The sequence below is a fragment of the Schistocerca gregaria genome, chromosome 2 (assembly GCF_023897955.1).
Source record: "Schistocerca gregaria isolate iqSchGreg1 chromosome 2, iqSchGreg1.2, whole genome shotgun sequence".
Classification (NCBI taxonomy): Eukaryota; Metazoa; Arthropoda; class Insecta; order Orthoptera; family Acrididae; genus Schistocerca; species Schistocerca gregaria.
Window position 1 is genome coordinate 531,945,905 of NC_064921.1, and position 26,700 is coordinate 531,972,604.

At 42.8% G+C, this 26,700-nt stretch overlaps 1 protein-coding gene across 1 annotated transcript in view; it reads right to left on the minus strand.

Moving 5' to 3' along the window:
- Positions 1 to 26,700, minus strand: part of LOC126330513 (inactive rhomboid protein 1-like) — a 786,904-nt gene that overhangs the window by 113,099 nt on the left and 647,105 nt on the right. Inside the window, exon 6 of the mRNA XM_049996362.1 lies at positions 8,015 to 8,137. Coding sequence (XP_049852319.1) covers positions 8,015 to 8,137 — 123 coding nt within the window. The remainder of the gene's footprint in view (positions 1 to 8,014; positions 8,138 to 26,700) is intronic.

The following is a 26,700-nucleotide window of genomic DNA, read 5'->3' on the forward strand; positions in this document are numbered from 1 at the left end:
TACCTAGACATAAATGGGTATAGGAAGGGGTTCAATGCTAGGGCAAATGCACTTCGAGGGGATGCCGGGGAAATACTGACAGGCCCCAGTGCTATATTAAGTAAATGGAGGGCGTATTTTGAGCATCTACTAAATGTACACCAGGAAGCAGGAAATGAGCAGGTGTACAAAATACATACAGCAGAACCCCAGATACCTGAGCCAACGTTAAAGGAAGTAAGAGATGCAATCAACAAATTGAAAAACCATAAAGCACCAGGATCAGATTGCATAACTGCAGAATTAGTTAAAAAGGGGGGACAGAAATTGGTGAAAGTAGTTCACAAAGTGATAACTAAAGTATGGAACTCAGAAATGATACCTGAAGAGTGGCAGGAGTCAATTCTGATACCAATTTTTAAGAAGGGCGACAAAGGAATTGTAGTAATTATAGAGGGATATCGCTATTACCCGTGTGTTCCAAAATTTTCTCGAATATTCTGATAAGCAGACTTACACCATATGCAAATGAAATTGTGGGGGATTACCAAGCTGGCTTTCGGAGGAACAGATCAACTATAGACCAAATATTCACCCTGCGTCAAATTTTGGAAAAGAAATGGGAATACAATAAACCAGTTCATAATCTTTTCATAGATTTTACAAAAGCATATGATTCAGTATTGCAATCAAAATTGTACAGAATTATTTTGGAACTTGGAATACCAAAGAAGTATGTTAGACTGATAGAAGCGAGTTTGAAAAACACAAAAAGTAGAGTACGCGTGGGAAAATTGGAGTCAGAAGACTTTGTATTAAAGAACGGACTTAAGCAAGGAGATGGCCTGTATCCGATACTTTTTAATTTAGTCCTATAATATATTGTACGAATGGCAGCAAATAATTCAGAGGGTGTGGAGTTAAATGGAAATATTAAGACATTCGGGTATGCAGATAATCTAAACATCATTAACGATAGGAAATAATCTGTAACAGCAAATGCGAATGCGTTAATCAAGTCTAGCGAAGATGTAGGTCTAAGGATAAGTGAAGACAGAACTAAATACCTGGTTACTACTAGAATGCCAACAGCAGTAGATCAGAAACTGTTAAAAGTTAGAGACATGCAGTTTGAAAATGTGAACACATTTAAGTATCTAAGCGTGGACATCACTTCGAGAAATGAGATTGAATCCGAAGTGAAGACGAAATTACGGGCGGAAAATGCGTGCTACTTCTCACTGAATAGATTACTTTCATCACGGATATTGTCTAGGAATTTAAAGATTAGAATATACAAAACTATTATTCTACCAGTTATGCTGTATGGGTGTGAGACTTGGCCTCTCACTGTGCAAAATGAAAAGCCGTTTCGTTTGAAAACAAAATTTTGAGGAAAATTTTCGGAGCAAAAAGGGATGACATTAGCGGAGAGTGGCGAAAACTGCATAATGAAGAGGTTCACGAACTCTATTCAAGCCCTGACATAATCAGTATTATTAAAGAGCTACTAGTCAACTGAAACTGGCAGGAAAGAGTGACCTTATCGGGTAAAACCATTGTTAACGGAACAATACCCACATCTTTCAATGCGCACATTGCGTCAGTGAGTTGGTAGAAGCGCAACAATGTTTCCGTATGCGCCGGCGTGCGTCAATAATGAGGAAAAAGAGAAAGTCGGCAAATAGGGCGCTGACGAACGAAACGTTTCCTTTGATGTACTGCACCGACACTGACAAGCGAGCGTAACTTACTCGTTGTCCACACCAGCAGCGTCGCGCTGCGCTGGACTTCTTTTCTTGGTTTTGCGCCGCTTAACAGAGGCGTTAAAAGTAACGTCCATATAGAGTTGTGAATAACTAATGAACTGTAATACAGTAGTACTGTATAGGCTCTTTTCCGCATTATACAATGATTTACGAAGCATGTTCTAAGATTTGCTTTTCGTTTCCGCGTTAGGCATGTTCCGCTTTACACAAAAAAATCAGCATATAAAAGTGCACTGAATGCATTGGGACTGAAATACTTGTACGGTTTTGGCAGATTTCCGAATTACAGGCCTACACGTGCCGATCTGAGCAAGTTTTACTTACTTAAGGTCGCTGAGCGTCTCGTGACGTAATGCAACAGCAGACCTCCTGGAGAATAACGACAAAATTATAGCGTCTGTTGCCGTAGCTCGTGGTCGTGCGGTAGCGTTCTCGCTTCCCGTGCCCGGGTTCCCAGGTTCGATTCCCGGCGGGGTCAGGGATTTTCTCTGCCTCGTGATGACTGGGTGTTGAGTGCTGTACTTCGGTTAGTTAGGTTTAAGTAGTTCTAAGTTCTAGGGGACTGATGACCATAGATGTTAAGTCCCATAGTGCTCAGAGCCATTTGAACCATTTATAGCGTCTGTTACGTTAATGTTCATGAGATAACGTACCAGTATGAATAGCACACAGCTGCAGTTGTTGAAATCGGCACATTTCATGAGTAGTCCGTAATTTCCGTGTCATATACCATAAACGGTATAGTTACGTTGTGAATACATGTGTGTATACGCGAACCCAGAAGCAAGAATTCTCCTTACTTCAGTAGAGACATATTTTGTGAACATAATATAATAATTTTCTAGTGCAATAAGTTGTGTTTGAATGTGCCGGTAGTGGCGACTTTTTCTCTGTTTTGGAGACATTTCGAAACTAGCAAAGTTTTAATCAGTAATATGGGACCTCGGTACCAACTACAGTTTCGAAAACAGTGGCTTTCGGGCAGTGAATTCAAAGACTCGATTTTGGAAGTTCCTTCGGATACTTCAAAAGCATGGCGTAAGTTTTGCAAGTGCGACATTTGAGCTAAAAGGTATGACATGACTCAGCGTGGTGGTAGTAAAAACACACCAGTGCCTCACAGTCGCTCTCAACACCTCGCTCCCTAGCTTCTTCTGCCGCTTGGAACGTCAATTCGGCTGCCGCTAGTGAGGGTTCTCTCAGTTTATTTGTGGTAGGCCGTACTTTAATAATAAGATTTGCAGAGGAACAAAAGGTGCTGTGAGTGTACAAACTTCCAGAAGAGGTGCTACAAAAAAATGTCGGTACAAAGGAGGCTTACGCTACAGGTCCAGCATTAATGCCTGGACCTTCTAGTTCTACTGGTACAATCGACTTCCTGGAGTGCATGCCTGAATACTATTATTTTTGATAGAGAGAAACGTTGGCGAGTTTTTACATATATTACGTAAAGAATTTCTGCATAGTATACGGGATGTTCGGGAACAGTCTGAAAACCTCGTAAGGGTTTTGCAGGGCAGGGTTTGCTGGGAAGCAACTGTTAAGAAGAAAATTAGATACGTTACGCCGTTTCCGAATTAATTAGCATTGAAGTTAGCCAACAAGGCAGTTACGCGCGCTAATTCAAGTGCCCCGCCAGAGAGGGTGTCGCTAACGTTATTTTTGTTTGGTTTCCTAAAACCGAACAAGAGAGCGATACAAAAATTGGACGTGGGGCGGTAGTAAGGATAGAACTCGACCCAGAGGCTCAGCAGTCTGGTGTGCTATCGTCTACACTATTGAGAACAACCGACAATAATTGCACGTGGCGGACCGCTTGAATTTGCGCGCGCAATGGCCGTATTGGCTAACTTCAGTGCTAGTTGACTCGGAAACGGTGCAACGTATCGAATTTTTTTCTTAACAATTATTCCTCAGGACAATCTTCCCCGCAACAAACTTACAAGGTTTCCAGACTGTTATTGGCCACCATGTATCAGTGGGTTAGCGAGGCTGGTTTTTGCAGATAAAACACCATAGAGCCCCCCCCCCCCCCACCCCCCACAGATAATGCGCAGTTACATTTATTGAAAGGATTTATGGTCTACCCGACAGAGGCCCTAGCCACGCTGCAACAGATTTATTTCATTGTTTAATAGTGCTGTAACATCAGTGTGCTTCTACCGTTTCTGGTAGCGAAAAAGAAAAAAACTAGTGTCAATAAATTAAACAAGCTTTTTAAAAAGTGAAGAACTACACAAAACCAAATCCTGTCAAAATTATTTTCATTTTGCAAGATTTAAATATCAGACAATATTTATATTGATATATTTATTATATCTTAACTTCTGCAATCAAAATTTGAGAAATTTTAGAGACGTCAATTACATATAGCCTTTTTTGCTACAAAAATGCCTTTTTAAGACGCCATCTAGCCGTTATTTGAGAGTAAGGGTTGTTAACACTGGCGGTGCAGAGAGGTGGCAGTCAGCGCCGACGTGTCGACACCCGTGTGGCAAAATAAAGTGGAAACACCAGCAGTCCTGACCAGGGTTTTCGGAGGTTTCCCTTGGTTGTAAGACGAATGTTGGAACTGTCCCCAACATTCTCCACATTGCCATTTGGCTGACAATAAGCCCAAACAGTCCATAACCATGGAAACGCAAAGGAACAACCACACTTAGAATGAGACTCGGCAGACGTCATGTGTGACAGAGAGGAACACTCGAGCATTACGGAGGTTAGGGGTAAAAAAAATCACATGAAATCAGTAGAAGGAATCACTTGTGGTATTCAAAGAGGTACCAACAGTCCAGCTAGCATAATGGCTGCGCTGGGAGTTAAAAGGATTAGGGTACAATTCTCAAGTGCTCCTCATAAGCCACGCGATTCTGTAGCCAGTGATAAGCGACGCTTGAGGTGGATTAAGGAATGACGCCTCTGGACTGTGGATGGAAAAAATGGATGGTTTGGACTGATGAATCAGCGACACCCTGTCACAATCCATTGGAAGAGATGGGGGGCAAATTCCTGCTTGGCAAATTCCTGCCACGAGCTTTAGAGCTAAAAGTGAAGTACAGATGAGTTGGTGGTACGGTATGGAGGTATTTTTCGTGCTTAGGGTGTGGTCCCCTTATTGCACTTTAAAGAGAATGCTAAATGTGGAAGATATTGTGTCTCCTGTAGTAGAGAAACAGTTCGGAGATGATTATTATAACAGCATGACGATGCACATTGCCATAAAGCAGCATCTACGAGGCAATGAGCTGTGTAATAACATCCTTGAAATGGACTGACCTGTCCAGAGTTCCGACCTGAACCCCATGGAACACCTCTGGAAAGCGCTGGAACATCGACTTCTGTGGACCTCAGCTTCCAACGTCACTACCTTCTCTTGTTTCGGCTCTTGAGGGGCTACCATTCCTCCACAGACATTCAGACCTCGCTGAAAGTGTCCCCAGCAGAGTTCAAGTCGTCGTAAAAGTGTAGCGTGTGCACACCCCATATTAATGTTCACAATAGGCGTCCGGTTACTGTAGATCAGACAGAGTATGTGTGCAGTGTAACAAACGCCCCAGTCCCATCCCACCATTTGCAACACTATGGATCTGGCGGGACCTACTCTTATCTCCTTGTGTATTCCACTCCGAAAACGAACAACAAAAAGTGCCTGACTCAAAGTGGGCTGCCGTCAGGAAGAAAGGCGATTGCGTCCTGTGTCACTACGCTGTCGAGTTGTGGCAAGTTTATTTTTCGCAAAAGTGTAATAGTTACTTACTATCAAAGTATGCATTTGTGGCTTTTGAGTTCAGTTTAACACGTGGAAAGCCACTGTCCTTTGGAACATAAAATTTTATAGTTCATAAATGGAGCGTATTTTCAATGTGCCAAGAAGTTTTATTCCAATATAAGCGCAAATCACCCGAAATGACGGAACATCGCATTGGTCGACAGCCTTTACAAAACAGCCATTATGTACAGACAACTTTATGCATTACGACTGAATTAAACGTGCCAGGACCAACAGACTTACTCGTTCTTGCACTAACGTTTAGCCCCAATGTCTTGTTCAAAACGTAGCTGTTGAAACATACATTTTAGGAGTTCTGAAACCTTCTGTTTGAGGCACGCACCATACATTACTTGTGGCTAACGAGCGGTAGCAAACTACCATATAACAGAACTGTAACGGTAAGTTACAAGTAGTTCACATTGCTGATGGGTGGAAATTCGTCTTCGTGAAAAGTTTGTTGCTCCGATTTTAATAACATGTTGATCATCTCATCATTAAATGCAAATATAGATGATATTGTTATCCAGCAATGGTTGTCAAATGGTTGATGATGACGCACTAATGTCGTCACCACACTACATAAAATCATGTTCAGATCTTTCCAGTGTGCAACAGTTTCTTATCCATGCGGCCTTAAGGGTAATATATGCAGAATTCACGGGTAGTGTTAGAAAGGCAGTATACTTGGCCCATTATTTCAGCAACCAACCCAAGTTAATTTGCTTATGAAAAGATCAGTTGCTCAGTTCTAATTCTTAGGACCAGCTCTACTGAGAAACGTTTCTCCCTCTTCTCACGTGCTGAATGTCGCTACGAACGATCCCTGAACAAAATGAAATGGTCAAAAAGAATGCACTGATTCTAAGACAAACAGTACTGTTGGCGATGTGAAGATGTAGGTCTGACACAATCCATATTAAAGTCTCGCAGTTGAATGGTCAGAAGGTCTGACAGTCACTCAACAGAGCCAGATTCTCGCCTCTGCTATAGAATAGGGCCCACTCAGATTGGTGACAACTGAGAGGATGCTTCAAGACGTGCTCTGGTTCTCAGAATAGACATCGACGGTCGACAGAGTGATGTGTTGACCACATTTTCCACCAACATTGCCACGCTCTGCGGAACAGTTATTATTGTTATTTGTATTGTACGGTATTATGGAGCATACACCTACACAGAGGGTGGATAAAAAATTAGAAACATGGAAAACACAACACATTACCATACGGTGTAGGGAAACCGTTAAGATTTAAAACAGCTTCCACTCTTCCCAGAATGGATAATTACAGGCTCCGTAAGGTTTTCAAGGGAATCTCATACAATTCTTTCTGCAAAATGGTTGAAATTACAGGTAATTATGATGAAGGTGGATAGCGATCAGGTACCCTTCTCTCCAAACTAGACCGCAAAGGATCGATGATATTGAGTGTAGTGGCCAGGGAAGATGCGACATACATCCTCGTGCTTACGAAGCCAATCAAGAACAATGCGAACTGTGTGAACAGTAGCGCTGTCGTCTTGGAATACAGCTTCAGCATTGAGGAATAAACATCGTACCCTCGGACTGACCTATTCAGCCAAAACAGTTACATGATCCTTGGCGGTAATGCGACCTTGCAGAGTAACCATGGGGGCAATGGAATACTACGATGTTGTTGTGGCCTTCAGTCCAGAGACTGGTTTTATACAGCTCTCCATGCTACTCTATCCTGTGCAAGCTTCTTCATCTCCCAGTACCTACTGCAACCTACATCCTTCTGAATCTGCTTAGTGTATTCATCTCCTGGTCTCCCTCTACGATTTTTACCCTGCGCGCTGCCCTCCAATACTATATTGGTGATCCCTTGATGCCTCAGAACATGTCCTACCAACCGATCGCTTCTTCTAGTCAAGTTGCGCCACAAATTTCTCTTCTCCCCAATTCTATTCAATGACTCCTCATTAGTTATGTGATCTACCCATCTAATCTTCAGCATTCTTCTGTAGCGCCACATTTCAAAAGCTTCTGTTCTCTTCTTGTCTAAACTATTTACCGTCCACGTTTTACTTCCATACATGGCCAAACTCCATACAAATACTTTCAGGAACGACTTCCTGACATTTAAATCTATACTCGATGTTAACAAATTTTTCTTCTTCAGAAACGCTTTCCTTGCCATTGCCAGTCCATTTTATATCCTCTCTACTTCGACCATCATCAGTTATTTTGCTCCCCAAATAGCAAAACTCCTTTACTACTTTAAGTATCTCATTTCCTAATCTAATTCCCTCAGCATCACCCGACTTAATTCGACTACATTCCATTATCCTCGTTTTGCTTTTGTTGATGTTCATCTTATATACTCCTTTCAAGAAACTGTCCATTCCGTTCAACTGCTCTTCCAAGTCCTTTGCTGTCTCTGACAGAATTACAATGTCATCAGGACTAGTTGGACGTAAATCGTACAGCTGCACCCGGAAGGACCTTGCTTGTGGGCTGCGGCCAGGTACTTACCTCGTCGGCGAACAGGGGCGGCGAGCGGGTGTCGGCGACTGCGTTAGCGACGGCGGGCAGCGAGTAACTCCGCATGTGCTGCCGGCTGCGCGACGGCGGCCGCCGCCGGTGCTTCGTCAGCGTCTGCAACACACCAGCCGGGGCGTCGAAAGACAGCCGGGAGTAAAGGCGGCTCCACAGTTTGAAGCTCCACGAAAGCTGTTACCCAGAAGTGTAAAACAACCGTAGGCTACCGCAGACTATCATAAGCAGGTGTAGACTACGGTAGTTTTCCTAGTAAATTTGGCCAGTTAAGATCGCAACCGCAATACCAATGTGTTAGGTATGTTGCATACCTACCGGGCGTTACCTGCTTTCGATCGCTTTGCGTATGCTATGGGTGTGGTCGACTTCTGTGACCCAGCGGTTCTAGGCGCTTCAGTCGGGAACCGCGCTGCTGCTATGGTCGCAGGTTCGAATCCTTTCTCGGGCATGGATGTGTGTGATGTCCTTAGGTTAGTTAGGTTTAAGTAGTTTTAAGCCTAGGGGACTGATGACCTCAGATGTTAAGACCCACAGTGCTTAGAGCCATTTTTTTGCTATCGGTGTACTCTTAGGTTCCCCTAGAAACCGGAAGCGGTGAACAGTCTAGAACAGTTGTTGTCAAACTGCGGCCCGAGGGCAGGGTGTTTCAGAAATGACCGGTATATTTGAAACGGCAATAAAAACTAAACGAGCAGCGATAGAAATACACCGTTTGTTGCAATATGCTTGGGACAACAGTACATTTTCAGGCGGACAAACTTTCGAAATTCTGTACGTCGTCTTTCTGCTGTAAGCGTGTGCTGTTCACAACATGCAAGTGTGCTGTGGACAACATGGTTTATTCCTTAGAACAGAGGATTTTTCTGGTGTTGGAATTCCACCGCGTAGAACACAGTGTTGTTGCAACAAGACGAAGTTTTCAACGGAGGTTTAATGTAACCAAAGGACCGAAAAGGGATACAATAAAGGATCTGTTTGAAAAATTTCAATGGACTGGGAACGTGACGGATGAACGTGCTGGAAAGGTTGGGAGACCGCGTACGGCAACCACAGAGGGCAACGCGGAGCTAGTGCAGCAGGTGACCCAACAGTGGCCTCGGGTTTCCGTTCGCCGTGTTGCAGCTGCGGTCCAAATGACGCCAACGTCCATGTATCGTCTCATGCGCCAGAGTTTACACCTCTACCCATAAAAAATTCAAACGCGGCAACCCCTCAGCGCCGCTACCATTGCTGCACGAGAGACATTCGCTAACGATATAGTGCACAGGATTGATGACGGCGATATGCATGTGGGCAGCATTTGGTATACTGACGAAGCTTATTTTTACCTGGACGTCTTCGTCAATAAACAGAACTGGCGCATATGGGGAACCGAAAAGCCCCATGTTGCAGTCCCATCGTCCCTGCATCCTCAAAAAGTACTGGTCTGGGAAGCCATTCCTTCCAAAGGAATCATTGGCCCATTTTTCAGATCCGAAACGATTACTGCATCACGCTATCTGTACATTCTTCGTGAATTTGTGGCGGTACAAACTGCCTTAGACGACACTGCGAACACCTCGTGGTTTATGCAAGATGGTGCCCGGCCACATCGCACGGCTGACGTCTTTAATTTCCTGAATGAATATTTCGATGACCGTGTGATTGCTTTGGGCTATCCGAAACATACAGGAGGCGGCGTGGATTGGCCTCACTATTCGCCAGACATGAAGCCCTGTGACTTCTTTCTGTGGGGGCACTTGAAAGACCAGATGTACCGCCAGAATCCAGAAACAATTGAACAGCTGAAGCAGTACATCTCATCTGCATGTGAAGCCATTCCGCCAGACACGTTGTCAAAGGTTTCGGGTAATTTCATTCAGAGACTACGCCATATTATTGCTACGCATGGTGGATATGTGGAAAATATCGTACTATAGAGTTTCCCAGACCGCAGCGCCATCTGTTATTGACAATTGTAACTACTGTAATTTCGAAAGTTTGTCTGCGTGAAAATGTACTGTTGTCCCAGGCATATTGCAACAAACGGTGTATTTCTATCGCTGCAAGTTTAGTTTGTATTGCCGTTTCAAATATACCGGTCATTTTTGAAACACCCTGTATGTATGTACGTTAACCGGGGGCCTAGAAACGACGGAGAGGCCCCATCCCCGCAGCAGCCGCAGTCGTCCTCAACCCCACGACGACTACCGCAGCCCACTTCACCCCTCCGCAGCCCCACACCGAACCCATGTACATCTACATCTACATCTACATACATACTCCGCAATCCACCATACGGTACGTGGCGGAGGGTACCTCGTACCACAACTATCATCTTCTCTCCCTGTTCCAATCCCAAATAGAACGAGGGAAAAATGACTGCCTATGTACCTCTGTATGAGCCCTAATCTCTCTTATCTTATCTTTGTGGCCTTTCCGCGAAATATAAGTTGGCGGCAGTAAAATTGTACTGCATTCAGCCTCAAATGCTGGTTCTCGAAATTTCCTCAGTAGCGATTCACGAAAAAAACGCCTCCTTTCTTCTAGAGACTCCCACCCGAGTTCCTGAAGCATTTACGTAACACTCGCGTGATGATCAAACCTACAAGTAACACATCTAGCATCCCGCCTCTGAATTGCTTCTATGTCCTCCCTCAATCCGACCTGATAGGGATTCCAAACGCTCGAGCAGTACTCGAGAATAGGTTGTATTAGTGTTTTATAAGCGGTCTCCTTTAAAGATCAACCACATCTTCCCAAAATTCTACCAATGAACCGCAGACGACTATCTGCCTTCCCCACAACTGCCATTACATGCTTGGCCCACTTCATATCGCTTTGCAATGTTACGCCCAAATATTTAATCGACTTGACTGTGTCAAGCTCTATACTACTAATGGAGTATTCAAACATTACACGATTCTTTTTCCTATTATCTCCATTAATTTACATTTAATTTACATATTTACAGTTAGCTGCCATTCTTTACACCAGTCACAAATCCTGTCCAAGTCATCTTGTATTCTCCTACAGTCACTCAACGACGACACCTTCCCGTACACCACAGCATCATCAGCAAAGAGCAGCACATTGCTGTCCACTCTATCCAAAAGATCATTTATGTAGATAGAAAACAACAGTGGACCTACTACCCTTCCCTGGGGCACTCCAGATGATACCCTCACCTCCCATGAACACTCACCATCGAGGGCAACATACTGGGTTCTATTACCTAAGAAGTCTTCGAGCCACTCACATGTTTGGGAACGAATCCCATATGGTCGTACCTTAATTAGGAGTCTGCAGTGGGGCACCGAGTCAAACGCTTTCCGGAAGTCAAGGAATATGGCATCCCTCTGATACCCTTCATCCATAGTTCGCAAGATATCATGTGAAAAAAGGGCGAGTTGCGTTTCTCAGGAGCGATGTTTTCTAAAGCCGTGTTGATGTATGGACAGCAACTTCTCTGCCTCAAGGAAATTCATTGTATTCGAACTGAGAATATGTTCGAGAATCCTGCAACAAACCGACGTTAAGGATATTGGTCTATAATTTTGAGGATCCGTCCTACTACCCTTCTTATGTACAGGCGTCACCTACGCTTTTTTGCAGGCGCTCGGGACTTCACGTTGGGCAAGAGATTGGCGATAAATGCAAGCTAAGTAAGGAGCCAATGCAGTAGAGTACTCTCTGTAAAACCGAATTGGAATCCCATCAGGACCTGGCGATTTATTTATTTTCAACCCATTCAGCTGTTTCGCAACCCCAGGGATGTCTGTCACTATGTCCTCCATATGGGAATCTGTACGAGACTCAAACGACGGTATGTTTGTACGATCCTCCTGCGTAAATGATTTCTCAAATGCTAAATTTAAAATTTCACCTTTCGTTTTGCTGTCTTCCGTTGCCAGGCCTGACTGATCAGTAAGTGACTGGATGGAAGCCTTCGACCCGCTAACCGATTTTACGTAAGACCGGAATTTCCTGGGTTTTCAGCAAAATCTTTTGCTAAGGTATGACGGTGGTAGTGGTTGTATGCAGGGTTATTGTGCGGTTTGGCCCCCCCGGTGGACCCCCCGCCCCCCCCCCCCCCCCCCCCTCCCCCAGGGAACGTCTCACACCAGACGAGTGTAGCCTCTATGTTTGCGTGGTAGAGTAACGGTGGTGTACGCGTATGTGGATAATTTGTTTGCGAAGCAATCGCCGACATAGTGTAACTTAAGTGGAAGAAGGGGAACCAGCCCGCATTCGCCGAGGCAGATGCAAAACTGCCTAAAAACCATCCACAGACTGGCCGGTTCACCGGACCTCGCCACAAATCCGTCGGGCGGATTCGTGGTAGGGACCAGGCGCTCCTTCCCGCCGGAAAGCCGTGCGTTAGACCGCACGCCAACCGGGCGGGCGAAACAATGTTACTTAAGGCCCGCGTTTCTCAGTCCCATTTTATAATAATAAGCTTTCAGCAGCTAACAGATGAATACAGAAACGTGAACTAACATTAATAATTTCTTGCTCAGTAACGAACAAAAAGTACTTACATGGGTAGTAATATTTTAAGCTGTGCTTAATTTTAACTGAAGTTGGTGAAGTCGGCCGTGAGCTAAGTTCAATGTTTGCGCCAGTGGCAGAGAGGTATATAGCGCGGTCGCTGCGGGCTTAATAGAAGTGAGAGGGGGAATATTTTGTTGTTTGTCTTCCAGTGCTGACAACCCACATGCGTACGCAACCAGCACCGGCCAGCTATTGTGATGTAAAAGCTCAGACGGAAGTAGCATTGATTCATGAATGCGCAGGATAGAGATGGACGTCTTCAAATGTGGTACATGTTTGTCCAAGCAGTACGAAATCAAATTAAGTCTGTTATAATACAATGTAATGAGTAAAAGATAAATTACATTCAAAATTGTAGTAAACCTGTGTGGTCGTGTCCGATATTGCAATTACTGTTATCAATTTAGATAAATACTAAAGTATGTAGGTTACCAAATAATAGAAAGATCGGTAGGGGAAAGTGTGGTCTAGTGGCCAGGTTGGGAAAAGTGGCCATTGCATGTTTTATGCCTCTTGAATCAATTATATCATTTTTTTCAACCGAATCTGTTCTATTTGGCCTAACACCTAAGTCCGACAGAAAACGGTCTGCTTTAGACACTAGAGTGTGAAGATGACTAGAAAATGTGGCCGGAAATCAGAACAAAAAACTTGGGATCCTGTTGCGATGGCACTGACCACAGTACCCGCTTAGGTACTAAAAATTGGTTCTTCATAAAAACATGTATAGTTCCAATATGTTTTTTTTCACTTCAAAATATTTGGAGTGATATCTTATAACGTTTATTTGAAAGTGATGTGCTTCTGTCCATAACGATGGTTTGGTAAAAACTGGATTTTTCTCCCCACCCCACCACATACTAATCCCGTCCAGATCAAAAAAATTTTACGACCACTGGTCTAGAAACTGAATTAGAGTATGTAAAGGGCTGCGTAATCCAAGAAACATTTTTGTTCTACATAGTTATCCTCCTGTCAGTTACTTAAAAGTAAACTGTATCTGTAGTAAAACTGAAATTGTCAATGTTTAGTTCAGGATTTGTTCGAAAATTGTTGATTTATATCGTGAAACAAAGAATGTTGTAAAAATTTTAAAAAATACGGATTCATCATATTGGCGGCGCAATTTCCTCGAAAAGGATGAAATAAAAAACTGCGAAATAAAATCCAATCAAACATCGCTCCAATACTTCGTCGAGCTTAGATAAAACATGTTCCTGGTATTCATAAACAACTTTCGCACTTATCAATAATAACGGGAAACTCTTACCCTTCATCATGATGAAGAACCTTCTATTCAGTACACAATAACAACAATAATTACACATAAGTTATGCGCTCAACTAATTTTTATTACTTATGAAAGGCATTTTATGTTTTGTAAGTATATAGTAAAATACACAATGGACTGAGAGTGGACGATGTGTGGTTCTAATTATGTACAAAGCAAACGAGCAAACAAACAAAATAAGCAAAGATAAGTCGTTGGCTCCCAGACACTCCTACACATTCATTTATGTTCCTCTCCCTACCAGTGCTACCAATACTGCCGATAATCCTACCATTTACTATGCCATATACGTAGTGTACCGCGCGGTAGGCTTCCGCCAACTAAATTTGACAAGAACAAAACAAAATTTACTGTCTCTCAATAATTTGGTAGCTATCTACTTGGTATTTTAAAGCTAGATTACTTTTGTACCCAAACAGTAAGCACATTGCAATAGCATATGCAAAGTACGTCTTTTATGTTGTTAATGAGAATATAGATTTCACCTCTTTGATTGATCGATATGAAAATACGAGGACTATTCGGAAAGTAAGGTCGCGAAATGGAAACCACAGTGAAAACCAAAACTTTTTTATTTGCAACAGTTTGCTGCACCTTCCAGCTATTTATCTAAATAGACTCCGCTCCCACTTAAGACATCTGAGACAGCGTTGTACCAATTTTCCAATGCCCTCGTCAAAGAAGGTAGCCGCCTCCGCTATCCGCCACTTCTCTACGCTGGTCTGCAGTTCGTTGTCTGTGCCAAAATGTTGTCTTCACAGCCGGCGGTTCTTGTGAACAGAGATGAGCGTGAGAGAGAGCCAAACCCAGGCTGTATGACGGGTGATCAAACAATTCCAGTGGAAAACGCTGCAGGGGCGTCCTCATTGCCCCTGCAACGTGGGGCCGTGAGTTGTCATGAAGAAGGAAATGCATGACAGGTACGTTATGTGGGGTTGCAAGAAATCAGGTGAAACCTCGCAGTGGGCACCCATACTTGGTGGGAGGCACTACTGATCGAGGCATCTTAATGTGCTCATAACTGAAAAGAGCGAAGTGACGCGATCGACTGGTATACTAGAGACACTGCCCAGACCATTTGTGCAAAGCGTCATCGGATTTTTACTGTCGTTTCCATTAAGCGAAACGACCTATTGGGCCTTACTTTGCAAACAGCCCTTGCACATTCTCACACGTTTAAACTCAGGGTAATCAATTGCAAAAAATCTGGGGGAAGACAAAAGTCAGAATGTTTGAAAAAATTGTGCTGGATATCCTTAACATCCCTTGAAATCAAAAAACAGGGAATAAACTTAAAAAAGCTTATTCATCTTTGATGTTATCTAGAAATATTTGTTTACAGCATATCAGATATTTTAAGTTAACTGATTTACTGCATTACTGGCGATAGTAAAGTCGAAGAAAATGTGTTTCGAAAGCTACATTTTTGCGTTTGTCGCCCGAAGTGTAGCCCAGGACCAATATATGACTAGATGAATGAGAGAAACCTCCACGAACAACCCTCAAGTTGACCGATAAAATCAACTGTTAGCTGCCTAGGACTGCAGAAAGGTAATCCTCGTCTATTTTAAAGTGTCACATTATTGTGCTGCATGCTAACCGGAACGCAAACTCGTAACTTTGTGACTGCATGTGGCAGTGTACTGCAATCATAGACTTTGGGAACGTCCCAATTCTGGGAAGAAAAAGTAGCGACATTGAAATTTTCCCTTTTTTATAGCGCAGAAAATGGTATTTTGGATTTTCTGCTGACTTTTTTGGATTGATTTTAGACGTACATACCTACAACATATGGTAACTGTATTCTTCCGAGTGTACTACAGTAACTAGGCCGTGTAAAAACTGAACGTAGAATTATCAAGTCGTCATGGGTTTTCTTTTTCCACAGACAAATGTTAAATTATTGTGATGATTTCGTTGTGCATGAATGGGTGAGCGGTTCCCCGTGGAATTGGTGACAGATGACAGGCACGTATACTACAGCCATGTTTATGTATTGGGCATCGACGACGGAATACGTGCCCCTTGGTTTTATGCCGGCTCCCTTCTGCAGCTCGGTGAGAGCTGAATGAGGAAGCGACAAAATAAGACTGAAGACGTTATTTAAACATGTTCTGTGAAGTTTAGTATATACTTTGACAGACCAGATCAGAGCCGAAACCGGAACTGCATTAAGGAATCACCATGATTTCCCATCGTAGCCCAGTTCGAAATGGGGGTCATCACAAAAGACAGTTCTGCTCCAGTCAGTGAGATTCCATACGCCGATTGCCAGTGGGGACGTGTCTGGAGACGACCCAGGCAGCGGTGGGAGACCATCATGACTGCCGTTATACGGCACGACAGCCAGAAGTGGTTGTCTGGAGTGCCACATCATTTCACAGCAAGACCCCTCTCCTTGTCATCCGCGGCACTCTTACGCCCCGTTTTGTCGCCCCTCATGGCGAGCCATCCTGGTCTTCCATTTCAGCCCGCCCGCACACGGCGGGGCTCTCTACTACTCGTCTTCGTGATTGGCAAACCCTACGTTGGGCATCATGTTGGCAGGTTTTCTCCCCAATTGAGAACGTTAGGAGTATTATGGCCAGGGTCCTCCAACCGCCTTGGGATTTTGACGATCTAACGCGCCAATTGGACAGAATTTAGAACTATATCCCTCAGAAGGACATCCAACAACTCTCTCTCTCTCTCAATGCTAAGCCGAATAACTACTTGCATAACGACTAGAGGTAGACCAATGAGTTACTGACGAGCTCAACTTATGAAGCTCTTTCTCTTGAATAAATCATCCAATTTTTCTGAAATTTCTGGGGACCTGCACGCAATTGGGTAGGTTTCGCCAACTGATACCTGTCGGCTCCCACAATGTGCGTGGTGCAGGCTGTGTTACTCGCTATGAGTTGAGAGTAGGAGCGACTGTGCAGATGCTGCCCTTTTTCGTGTGACGTAGTGAATACCGTGGCGCACCACCTTTACGTGGTCACTGGCGGGTGGATTGCGGAAGCTGCTGGTTGGTTGCACGCAGCACCAGCACTCGAACCGGCCTCTTGCCCTTTGGACGTGAAATGACGCTTATACCGAATGCAGTGTCTACATCTACATCTACATGGTTACTCTGCAATTCACACTTAAGTGCCTGGCAGAGGGTTCATCGAACCATTTTCATACTACTTATCTACCATTTCACTCTCGAATGACGCGTGGGAAAAAGGAACACCTAAATCTTTCCGTTCGAGCTCTGATTTCTCTTATTTTATTATGATGATCATTTCTCCCTACGTAGGTGGGTGTCAACAAAATATTTTCGCATTCGGAAGAGAAAGTTGGTGATTGAAATTTTGTAAATAGATCTCGCCGCAAAGAAAACCGCCTTTGTTTCAGTGACTGCCACCCCAACTCGCGTATCATATAAGTGACACTTTCACCCCTATTGCGCGATAAAAGGAAACAAGCTGCCCTTCTTCGCAGTTTTTCTATGTCCTCCGTCAATCCTACCTGATAAGGATCTCATACCGCGCAGCAATATTCTAGCAGAGGACGGACAAGTGTAATGTAGACTGTCTCTTTGGTGGGTTTATCGCATCTTCTAAGTGTTCTGCCCACAAAGCTCAGTCTTTGTTTCGCCTTCCCCACAATATTATCTATGTGGTCTTCCCAATTTAAGTTGCGCTTAATTATAAATCCTAGGTATTTAGTCGAATTGGCAGCCCTTACATTTGTGGGATTTACCGTATACCCAAAATTTATCGGACTTCTTTTAGTACCCATGTGGATGACCTCGCATTTTCTTCAGTTGGCCTCACAGTTATAGGTCTCGCAGTACCTTTCTAATACACGATTGTTCGGAAAAACAGTAACGTCTCTGAATCAATTATGAGACACAAAACGTTTAAGCTGGAGAAGAATGACCAGGAATTTTGTGGTGGTCCTGTTGACCAATCAGACCTGATGTTTGCGAAGAGAAATGACTTTTTCCTGTCATGCTCTGGTCTTTAAGAGCAGTACTTGTGAACGGCACAAAATAATGCATGAAGCAACACTTATATAAAGCTATATAAATAGACGGCAATCTGCCCTATGTTTATATTATTTTAAAATTGGTTATACAATTTTTAACTGCACAGTGGAACTGAAAATTAAGATATTCGGTGATTTATGTGACGTTGTAAGGTTCACCGCCCTACTGGACCAAATGTAATCTCGACGTAGTACTCACTTGCTAGAACGACAATTCACAGGCGCTGCATGAAACATAAAATATCTTTGCCCCTGTTAAAAGAGAGCTACAATAGAGTCGCAGGTCAGAGCAGTCTCTGCCGCAGTTGCAGTCGCTCGGTACTACAGTGTAGTCTGTCGCTGTTACAGCGAGTTAGAAGTGGTTGCAGTCATAGTGCACAACAAATTGTAAAATTTTATTATATTGAACTGAATAATAATTGTGATCGGCCGCAGTGCTAAATGATACCGTGGAATGAAATGATGATGAACAAATGAATAATTGTTAATATAATGGAAAACCAACAGTATAATTAAGTCAACCATTTATTGTAAGGCAAATTTTTTTTTAAATTGGCATGCGCGTAGTTAAGTTACTTGTCTGAGATGTAAATATGAGTTTGTTTCAATCTCTTCCTTTGTGATACGTCAGCACCAGTTAAACAGATTTGAAATATATTCAATTTTCCCCTGTAATGGATTGTAGAACTTTATCAATAACGTAAAAAAATTTCAGAATATTATTGTTTTTACTAGTTCAATTTCCCCTTAAGTCATTGCCAGTCCAGATCCAGTCATTTATCTAAATTAAAATATTCCAGAATTTTTGTCAGATCATAGTCAAGCGCTCTTTAGAAATCAGACGACCTGCTGTGGAGCTGTGTCACTAAGTAAAGTCAATTTTTCTAGTAATTCAGATCTCAGACAAATGTTATCCAGTATTAGTCGATAGGCCAACATTGCAATGAGCTATGCCATTTACGAGCGGATATATAGACAGCGTTTTCCGGCGACGCCATCACGAGGTAAGAGTTTTTCAGTTTATTTCTCACGGACAGATTCAGATTGATTTCACAGGGCCATGGAGTAACTACTTACGTCAAAATTTATCAGTTTTTCATGAGTTAAGACTTATCAGTTTCCATATGTCAGAATTTAATTATCCAAATTTAATTATTTTTATTTTCTGTTCAGGAAGGTTACACATCATTATTTTATAGTTTTTTATTTATACGGGAAGGTTACAATGTGTTACAATAGAAAAACTAAATTAAAACTTCATAATAATTGTTTCTCGGATATTTAGAAATGTTGCGATGACGTCATGATAGGATGAGTTCGGTAAAAACCATAGCGGAGAGTTAACTGAATGTTCAGATGTTACGTAGGACTGAAAAGAAGATTAAAATTTAACACAGAGATCGTTATATACACAGCTTAAACGCTGGGAGGCGGAATAGCATGCAGCGTACATGAGTTTGATTACATGAATCAATATGCGAGGTCCGACTCTCGCGGTTGCATTCTCGTTTCCCAAGCACGGGATCCCGGGTTCGATTCCCAGCGGGGTCAGGGATTTTCAACTGCCTCGAGATGACTGGGTGTTTGTGTTGTCCTCATCATTCATGGTAACCGAACAGCTGAGCGCCCCAAATACCATCATCATCTTAGCGCCAAGTAATACATACTTCCCTCTGTAGTTCCAAGCGCAATGCGTCAGCAGAGTGCATGTAAAGTTTTGTTTGTCTCAATAAAATTTCTTTGTAATGTAAGGAGAATGTCAGTCTGGAAAAATTTATGAAAAATCCATTTCTTTCTCAACAGTACACGGAGCTCTACAGTAAACTTTGGGTATCTGATATCAAGAATGAAGTTGTGCAAGAAACAGAAGTTAATAATGAAAAAATTTTTTCTTTATTTTCTTGCAAATTTAAAACTTATTAGAAACGGTTTTTTTATTACAGTTCCACAAGTTAAAACATTACTTCTGTGTCTCCGTACCTGTATTATTACAAAAAACATTGTGCCCTAGTATTAACGGCACTTGAAACAATATCTTTTTTATTGACAGAAAAAGTTACGTTCCTTGGCTTGACACCTAAAACGTTCTTCAAAAAATTAACATTTTCTAATTTTTCTCGCTATTTCTTGGCAGTGATGATGTAAGAGGGATAATTGTACGGTATCGGAATACCTTATAAATTTTTTGACACAAATAAGGTAGGGCCTATGTACAAAAAGAAATACATTGGTTTTTTGACTCTCCTGACGAATTTATGATTTGCTGTTTAGAACTTTGACATTTCCACACTTCATTTAACTAACGATACTTATAGAATTCAAAACATTTAGGCATATAAAAGAAAAAAATACATCACGTGACTTTTTTTTCTTGTACTAATTCTGGCGACTCGAAAATCGAACATTAGTGTTAGTGCTTTAAGTTTTTGGTATCATTTTCTGTATGGTAGCTTCCTTACAAGCAGTTTCCAGCTTGAGAGAAGGGGCAATACAAATAACGGTCATTTCAGTACAGCTGCTCAAAGTCGGTAGATGTAACAACATGTACATTGCGCATATAAGGAAAGATTTCTGCGCAGGTTTATCATTAAGAAACGGCAATTTGGATTTTGTTTGTTTGTGAGAACATTTTGCTGTGGCTCTTGAAAGAATAGGAAACGTTTACCAGCACTTGTCAGAATTCGACGGCGACAGCATTTTCATGTTCAGTGTCATGCAGGACCTGAACGGTCTCGTGCGACTAGCGGCCGAGAAGAGCGACGTATTGTTCGGTCGGCCGTGCAATTTCGTACAACCATGTGACGTGCCTTGTGTCAGGAAATGGGCTTGTTTCCAGCATGACAAGAATCTAAGCATACTGTACGACGAAGTCTGGAGCGCTAACGATTATCAGTATGACGGCCTGTTCCACGGCTTCCCTTGACGCGGCAGCGCGACAATAGCGCACACAGTGACAACACTGGACATAGGGTGGTGACACGTTGGCTTTCAGATGAATTCCCGTTCTGCGTACAGCGTAGCGGTAGACGTATCCGTGTGTGCAGGCACCGAGGAGAATGAACGCTACCCAGTTGCATTCCTCATCGCCATACGGCTTTCAACAAGATAACGCAAGAATGCACGTTGCCAGTACTGTCTTGACTACGTGCGTATAGATGGTATCGAACTGTTACCCTGGATAGCACATTTTCCATATCTTCACTCAGTGAAAACATTTGTTTATGGACTGCCAGGTGACAAGCACGCCGCCACTACGATTGATGAACTCTGGCATAGAGTTGAAGCAACATCGAGGTCCACGGGAAATAAGGCCTCCGCAACGAACTTGGGACGTCACACTAGTTGCCTTGCCTGATATACATCGCGAACACATAGCTACGTCTGGGGCCAGGTGGAAAATCAATTTGTCTACGTAAAGGTGTCCAACAGATTCCTAAACTCTGTCAAATGTTGCCGGGAGTGTGAGTCTATTTAAACGCACAGCTACGAAATATTGAAATAGTCTCATAAATAGTCTCATATAATATCTCGCTCACTGAAGGTGGCAGTCCCTACAGCTCGTAAGATCTGTAATGTCACGTGCTGCGACGTACGCTACAGGGTCCGTATATCTCGCTGGCTCTGAGCAACATGGAGTGATGTACTCTCATCTGGCATCCGAGCTCAGTTCGACTGGATACCCTGCCAGATTAGAACCACTGCTGATGGTCAAATGGTTCAAATGGCTCTAAGCACTATGGGACTTAACATCTGAGGTCATCAGTGCCCTAGAACTTAGAACTACTTAAACCTAACTAAGATAAGGACATCACGCACATCCATGCCCGAGGCAGGATTCGAACCTGCGACCGTAGCACCTCTCAGTATTAAGGTTTGCTCATCCTAAACCCCAAAATCTCGCACAAACTTAATCATTTTTTCTTCCTACTAACCGTATACGCACAATAAGTAAAATTACTGCTGTTACTATTTTAAATCCTAGCAGTGCACATCGTCTCAAAGTGCTCTCGCCATAAAGTTATACAAAAAACAAAGAACTGTCGCGTTATTTCCAAGCAAAATAAAAATTTGTCCACTGGAAATTTTGACAAAACGCATAATTTGAGATTTTAAGATTCTTGTTAATAGCTGTGAGACATTAGTAACAACGAAATTAAGTTTCGCGTTTAACATACAAGAGATCCAGCAGATTAAGGTTTCAATCCAAGGCAGAACAAAAACCGTTTACGACAAAGAAAAGAATTAGATGCTACGATCTTCTGCAAGGAGTGAAGTAAGGAGTAAAGCCGTGCGGCAGCAAACAAGTATTGCTACCCAACTGTATTGCCAGGTCCTTGTTTGCGATGCAGTCACGATGTAAATTCTGGGCAAGAAACTGCCGCCTACGCCACTTGCTACTAATCCCACCACTTTCCTCGAACTTACGATCCGAGCGGAATTTATGCCCAACTCGTGAAAGTTGCGTCCACGGGCTATCAAACTTGCTGGAAGCAGACGTGTTACATCGCAAGATTAATGTGCATGGCCTATTTGCTAGTCACAGCTGCCCAACAGCTACACGAGTACTTCTACGTGCGCCTGCTACTAGTACAGCGGCGTAGTTTGGCGGCAGGTGTTTACTGCACACCGTGTACACACTGACTGAATAGCAAGGTAAAGTAGCAAAATAGTAAGAAAACGTGGCAAGCAGGGTAATGCACTTGTATTTTTTTATATAAGTATAGGAATTCCGTGCAAATTTTTCGATCTCAGGCAGCAGTGTAAGACCGCTACTTAAAATTGCTGGGTAATTACACGACATGAAGCACCCATATTGCAACTGTGGATATAGCTTGTCGTGGTCCGATTCATAGTATCTGAGTCATCATATTCATTCAATAATGACAAACACTTTATAAGTCAGAAGACAGACATGCTGTAAAGAGAAATGTAGAGTGTTGTAAGGATGGCATTTGAGTAATTCACACTATTGCGAAAATCTGTTAGTGTAATGCACGTTTGTAAATATCTATTTTCGATCTGACAGATAAACGGTTAACATTTTAAACGTGGAAAGGATAGGAAGAAATGGGAATATTTGGGAGGCGTTAGCAAAATATGATGTGGAAAAATAGCAACCTACTGTTGTGTTCTTCTCGAAATGTAAAATCGTAGTAACATTTCATTATACGACTAATGAATCACAACTGGGAGCAGTCATATCTGTAAACTACCCAAGAGGAACAATAGCTGGTGATATAAAGCCGAATGATCATACAGCTTGAACCTTTACTTCGAGTTATTGGTAGGAACGTGGAGGGCTTTAGTGTCTCTGATAAACAAATCGCTATAAAAGACTTGGTGGAGAATAACAACTACAGTAGAGCCGGCGAAAGAATTTCCTTGACAGCTGGCAGGCTAGGGCCGGACAAATGGTACTCGCCTTCGAATGGCCTCGAGATTTCTCGATAACCCGCAGCATTCCGTACAGCATCGAGCTTGTTCGAACAGTCCGTGACATCTGACTCGCACGGCGCCGAGTGTAAGAGACACGCAAGAATCTACGAACTACCTACTACAATAAGCTACGACTCTGCTTAAAATTTGATAATTTCGTGAAATCCTGCAGGAAATAGCATTAAATCCAACAATGCACAAACTCTTACCTTTAGCAAATTTACTACTTCTCATACAGTATCGGTATCTATGGATATATATACATTTATGCTGATTTTTACGTAAATGAGGGATTACGTAAATGAGGGATTGAGTGAGGACATAGAAGCAATTCAGAGGCGGGCTGCTAGATTTGTTACTGGTATGTTTGATCATCACGCGAGTGTTACGTAAATGCTTCAGGAACTCGGGTGGGAGTCTCTAGAGGAAAGGAGGCGGTCTTTCCGTGAATCACTACTGAGAAAATTTACAGAGCCAGCATTTGAGACTGACTGCAGTACAGTTTTACTGCCGACAACTTATCATTTCGCGAAAAGACCACAAAGATAAGAAAAGAGAGATTAGGGCTCGTACACAGGCATATAGGCAGTCATTTTTCCCTCGTGTTTGGGAGTGGAACAGAGAGAGAAGATGCTAGTTGTGGTACGAGGTACCCTCCGCCAAGCACCGTATGGTGGATTGCGGAGTATGTATGTAGATGTAGATGTAGACAATGAAGAAAATGTCCTACAAAGAAAATTACTTGACTTAATCCTGTGTAATGTTTTATTTGTTTGTGAGAGACGGTAATGATTTACCAAGTAGGTTCACATATTAGGGTAACAGATAAAACTGTTACCAGATTTTAATCTGTATGAAAACAAGACGGCAACATTCATATGAAACAAACAAGAATTAAATGCCGAACAAACGAAATTGAATGTAATATAGTGACTGTAATTCTTACCGAGGGAGTGAATTACGGCGACATGGCCCGTCTCGGAGATAATACCATAAGACGTTACTAGATCGCGGGACCAACGAAACCTCGAGAAATGCAGAGAATCATGATTGCAATATTTTGTTGATTTATTTATTAGTTGCCGTTGATACGATGGCCTCCACCCAAGAAGATATTCCACTCCGTGTTTCACAGTTATTTTTATTATTAGAACACGTAGTACATTAAGAGCGCTAATACAAGTCTTTGTGGTAGTTCCAACAGAAGTCACTACATCTACTTGATTATTCAGCTATTCACAATAAAGTGCCAGGCAAAGGTTTCAACGAACCACCTTTGCCGTTCCACTCTCGAAAGGCGCGCGGGAAAAACGAGCACTTAAATTTTTCTGTGGGAGCCCTAATTTCTCTTATTTTAGCGTGATGATCATTTCTACCTATGTAGGTGGGTGCCAACAGAATGTTTTCGCAATTGGAGGAGAAAACTGGTAATTGAAATTTCATGAGAAGATCCCGTCGCAACGATAATCGCCTTTGTTTTAATAACTGCCACTCCAATTCACGTATCATGTCTGTGGCACCCTATTTCGCGAAACGAGCCGCCTTTCTTCGAACTTTTTCGATGTCATCCGTCAGTCCCGCCTGAAGCGGATCCCACACTGCACAACAATACGCCAGAATAGGGTGGACAAGCGTGGTGTAAGCAGTCTCTTTAGTAGACCTGTTGCACCTTCTAAGTGTTCTCCCAGTGAATCGCAGTATTTGGTTTGCTCCACACACAACATTATCTATGTGATCGTTCCAATTTAGGTTATTTGTAATTGTAATCCCTAAGTATATAGTTGAATTTACAGCCTTAAGATATGTGTGAGTTATCGCGTAATCGAAAATTAGCGAATTTCTTTTAGTACTGATTTGAATAACTCCACATTTTTCTTTATTCAGCGTCAATTGCCACTTTTCGCACCACACAGATCTCTTATCTAAATCATTTTGCAATTCGTTTTGGTCATCTGATGACTTTACAAGACGGTAAATGACAGCATCATCTGCAAACAATCTAAGACGGCTACTCAGATTGTCTACTATGTCGTTAATATAGATCAGGAACAATAGACGGCCTTTTAATACATCCTTGGCGATGGCGGGATATTACTCCTGTTTTACTCTATGACTTTCCGTCCATTGCTACGAACTGTTGTGACGTTTCCGATAGGAAATCACGAAGTCAGTCGCACAACTGAGGCGATATTCCATAGGAAAGCAACTTGGTTAGAAGACGCTTATGAGGAACGGCGTCGAAAGCCTTCTGGAAATCTAAAAGTATGTAATCAATTTGACGTCCCCTGTCGATAGCGCTCATTATTTCGCGAGTATAAAGAGCTAGTTGTGTTGCACAAGAACGATGTTTTCTGAATCCGTGCTGACTATTATCTTCGAGATAATTCATAATGTTAGAACGCAGTATATGTTCCAAAACCCTACTGCAAATGCGACGTTAGTGATATGGACCTGTAAGACAGTGGATTATTCCAATTTACCTTTTTGGGTATTGGTGTGACGAGCAATTTTCCAGTCTTTAGGTACGGAACTTTCTGTGAGCGAGCGGATGTATATAATTGCTAAATATGGAGCTATTCTATCAGAATACTCTGAAAGGAACCTGACAGGTATGCAATCTGGACCGGAGGCCTTACCTTTATTAAGTGATTTAAACTGCTTTGCTACACCGAAGATATCCACTTCCATGCTTCTCATCTTGGCAGTTGTTCTTGATTTGAATTCAGGAATATTTACACTCCTGGAAATTGAAATAAGAACACCGTGAATTCATTGTCCCAGGAAGGGGAAACTTTATTGACACATTCCTGGGATCAGATACATCACATGATCACACTGACAGAACCACAGGCACATAGACACAGGCAACAGAGCATGCACAATGTCGGCACTAGTACAGTGTATATCCATCTTTTGCAGCAATGTAGGCTGCTATTCTCCCATGGAGACGATTGTAGAGATGCTGGATGTAGTCCTGTGGAACGGCTTGCCATGCCATTTCCACCTGGCGTCTCAGTTGGACCAGCGTTCGTACTGGACGTGCAGACCGCGTGAGACGACGCTTCATCCAGTCCCAAACATGCTCAATGGGGACAGATCCGGAGATCTTGGTGGCCAGGGTAGTTGACTTACACCTTCTAGAGCACGTTGGGTGACACGGGATACATGCGGACGTGCATTGTCCTGTTGGAACAACAAGTTACCTTGCCGGTCTAGAAATGGTAGAACGATGGATTCGATGACGGTTTGGATGTACCGTGCACTATTCAGTGTCCCCTCGACGATCACCAGAGGTGTACGGCCAGTGTAGGAGATCGCTCCCCACACCATGATGCCTGGTGTTGGCCCTGTGTGCCTCGGTCGTATGCAGTCCTGATTGTGGCGC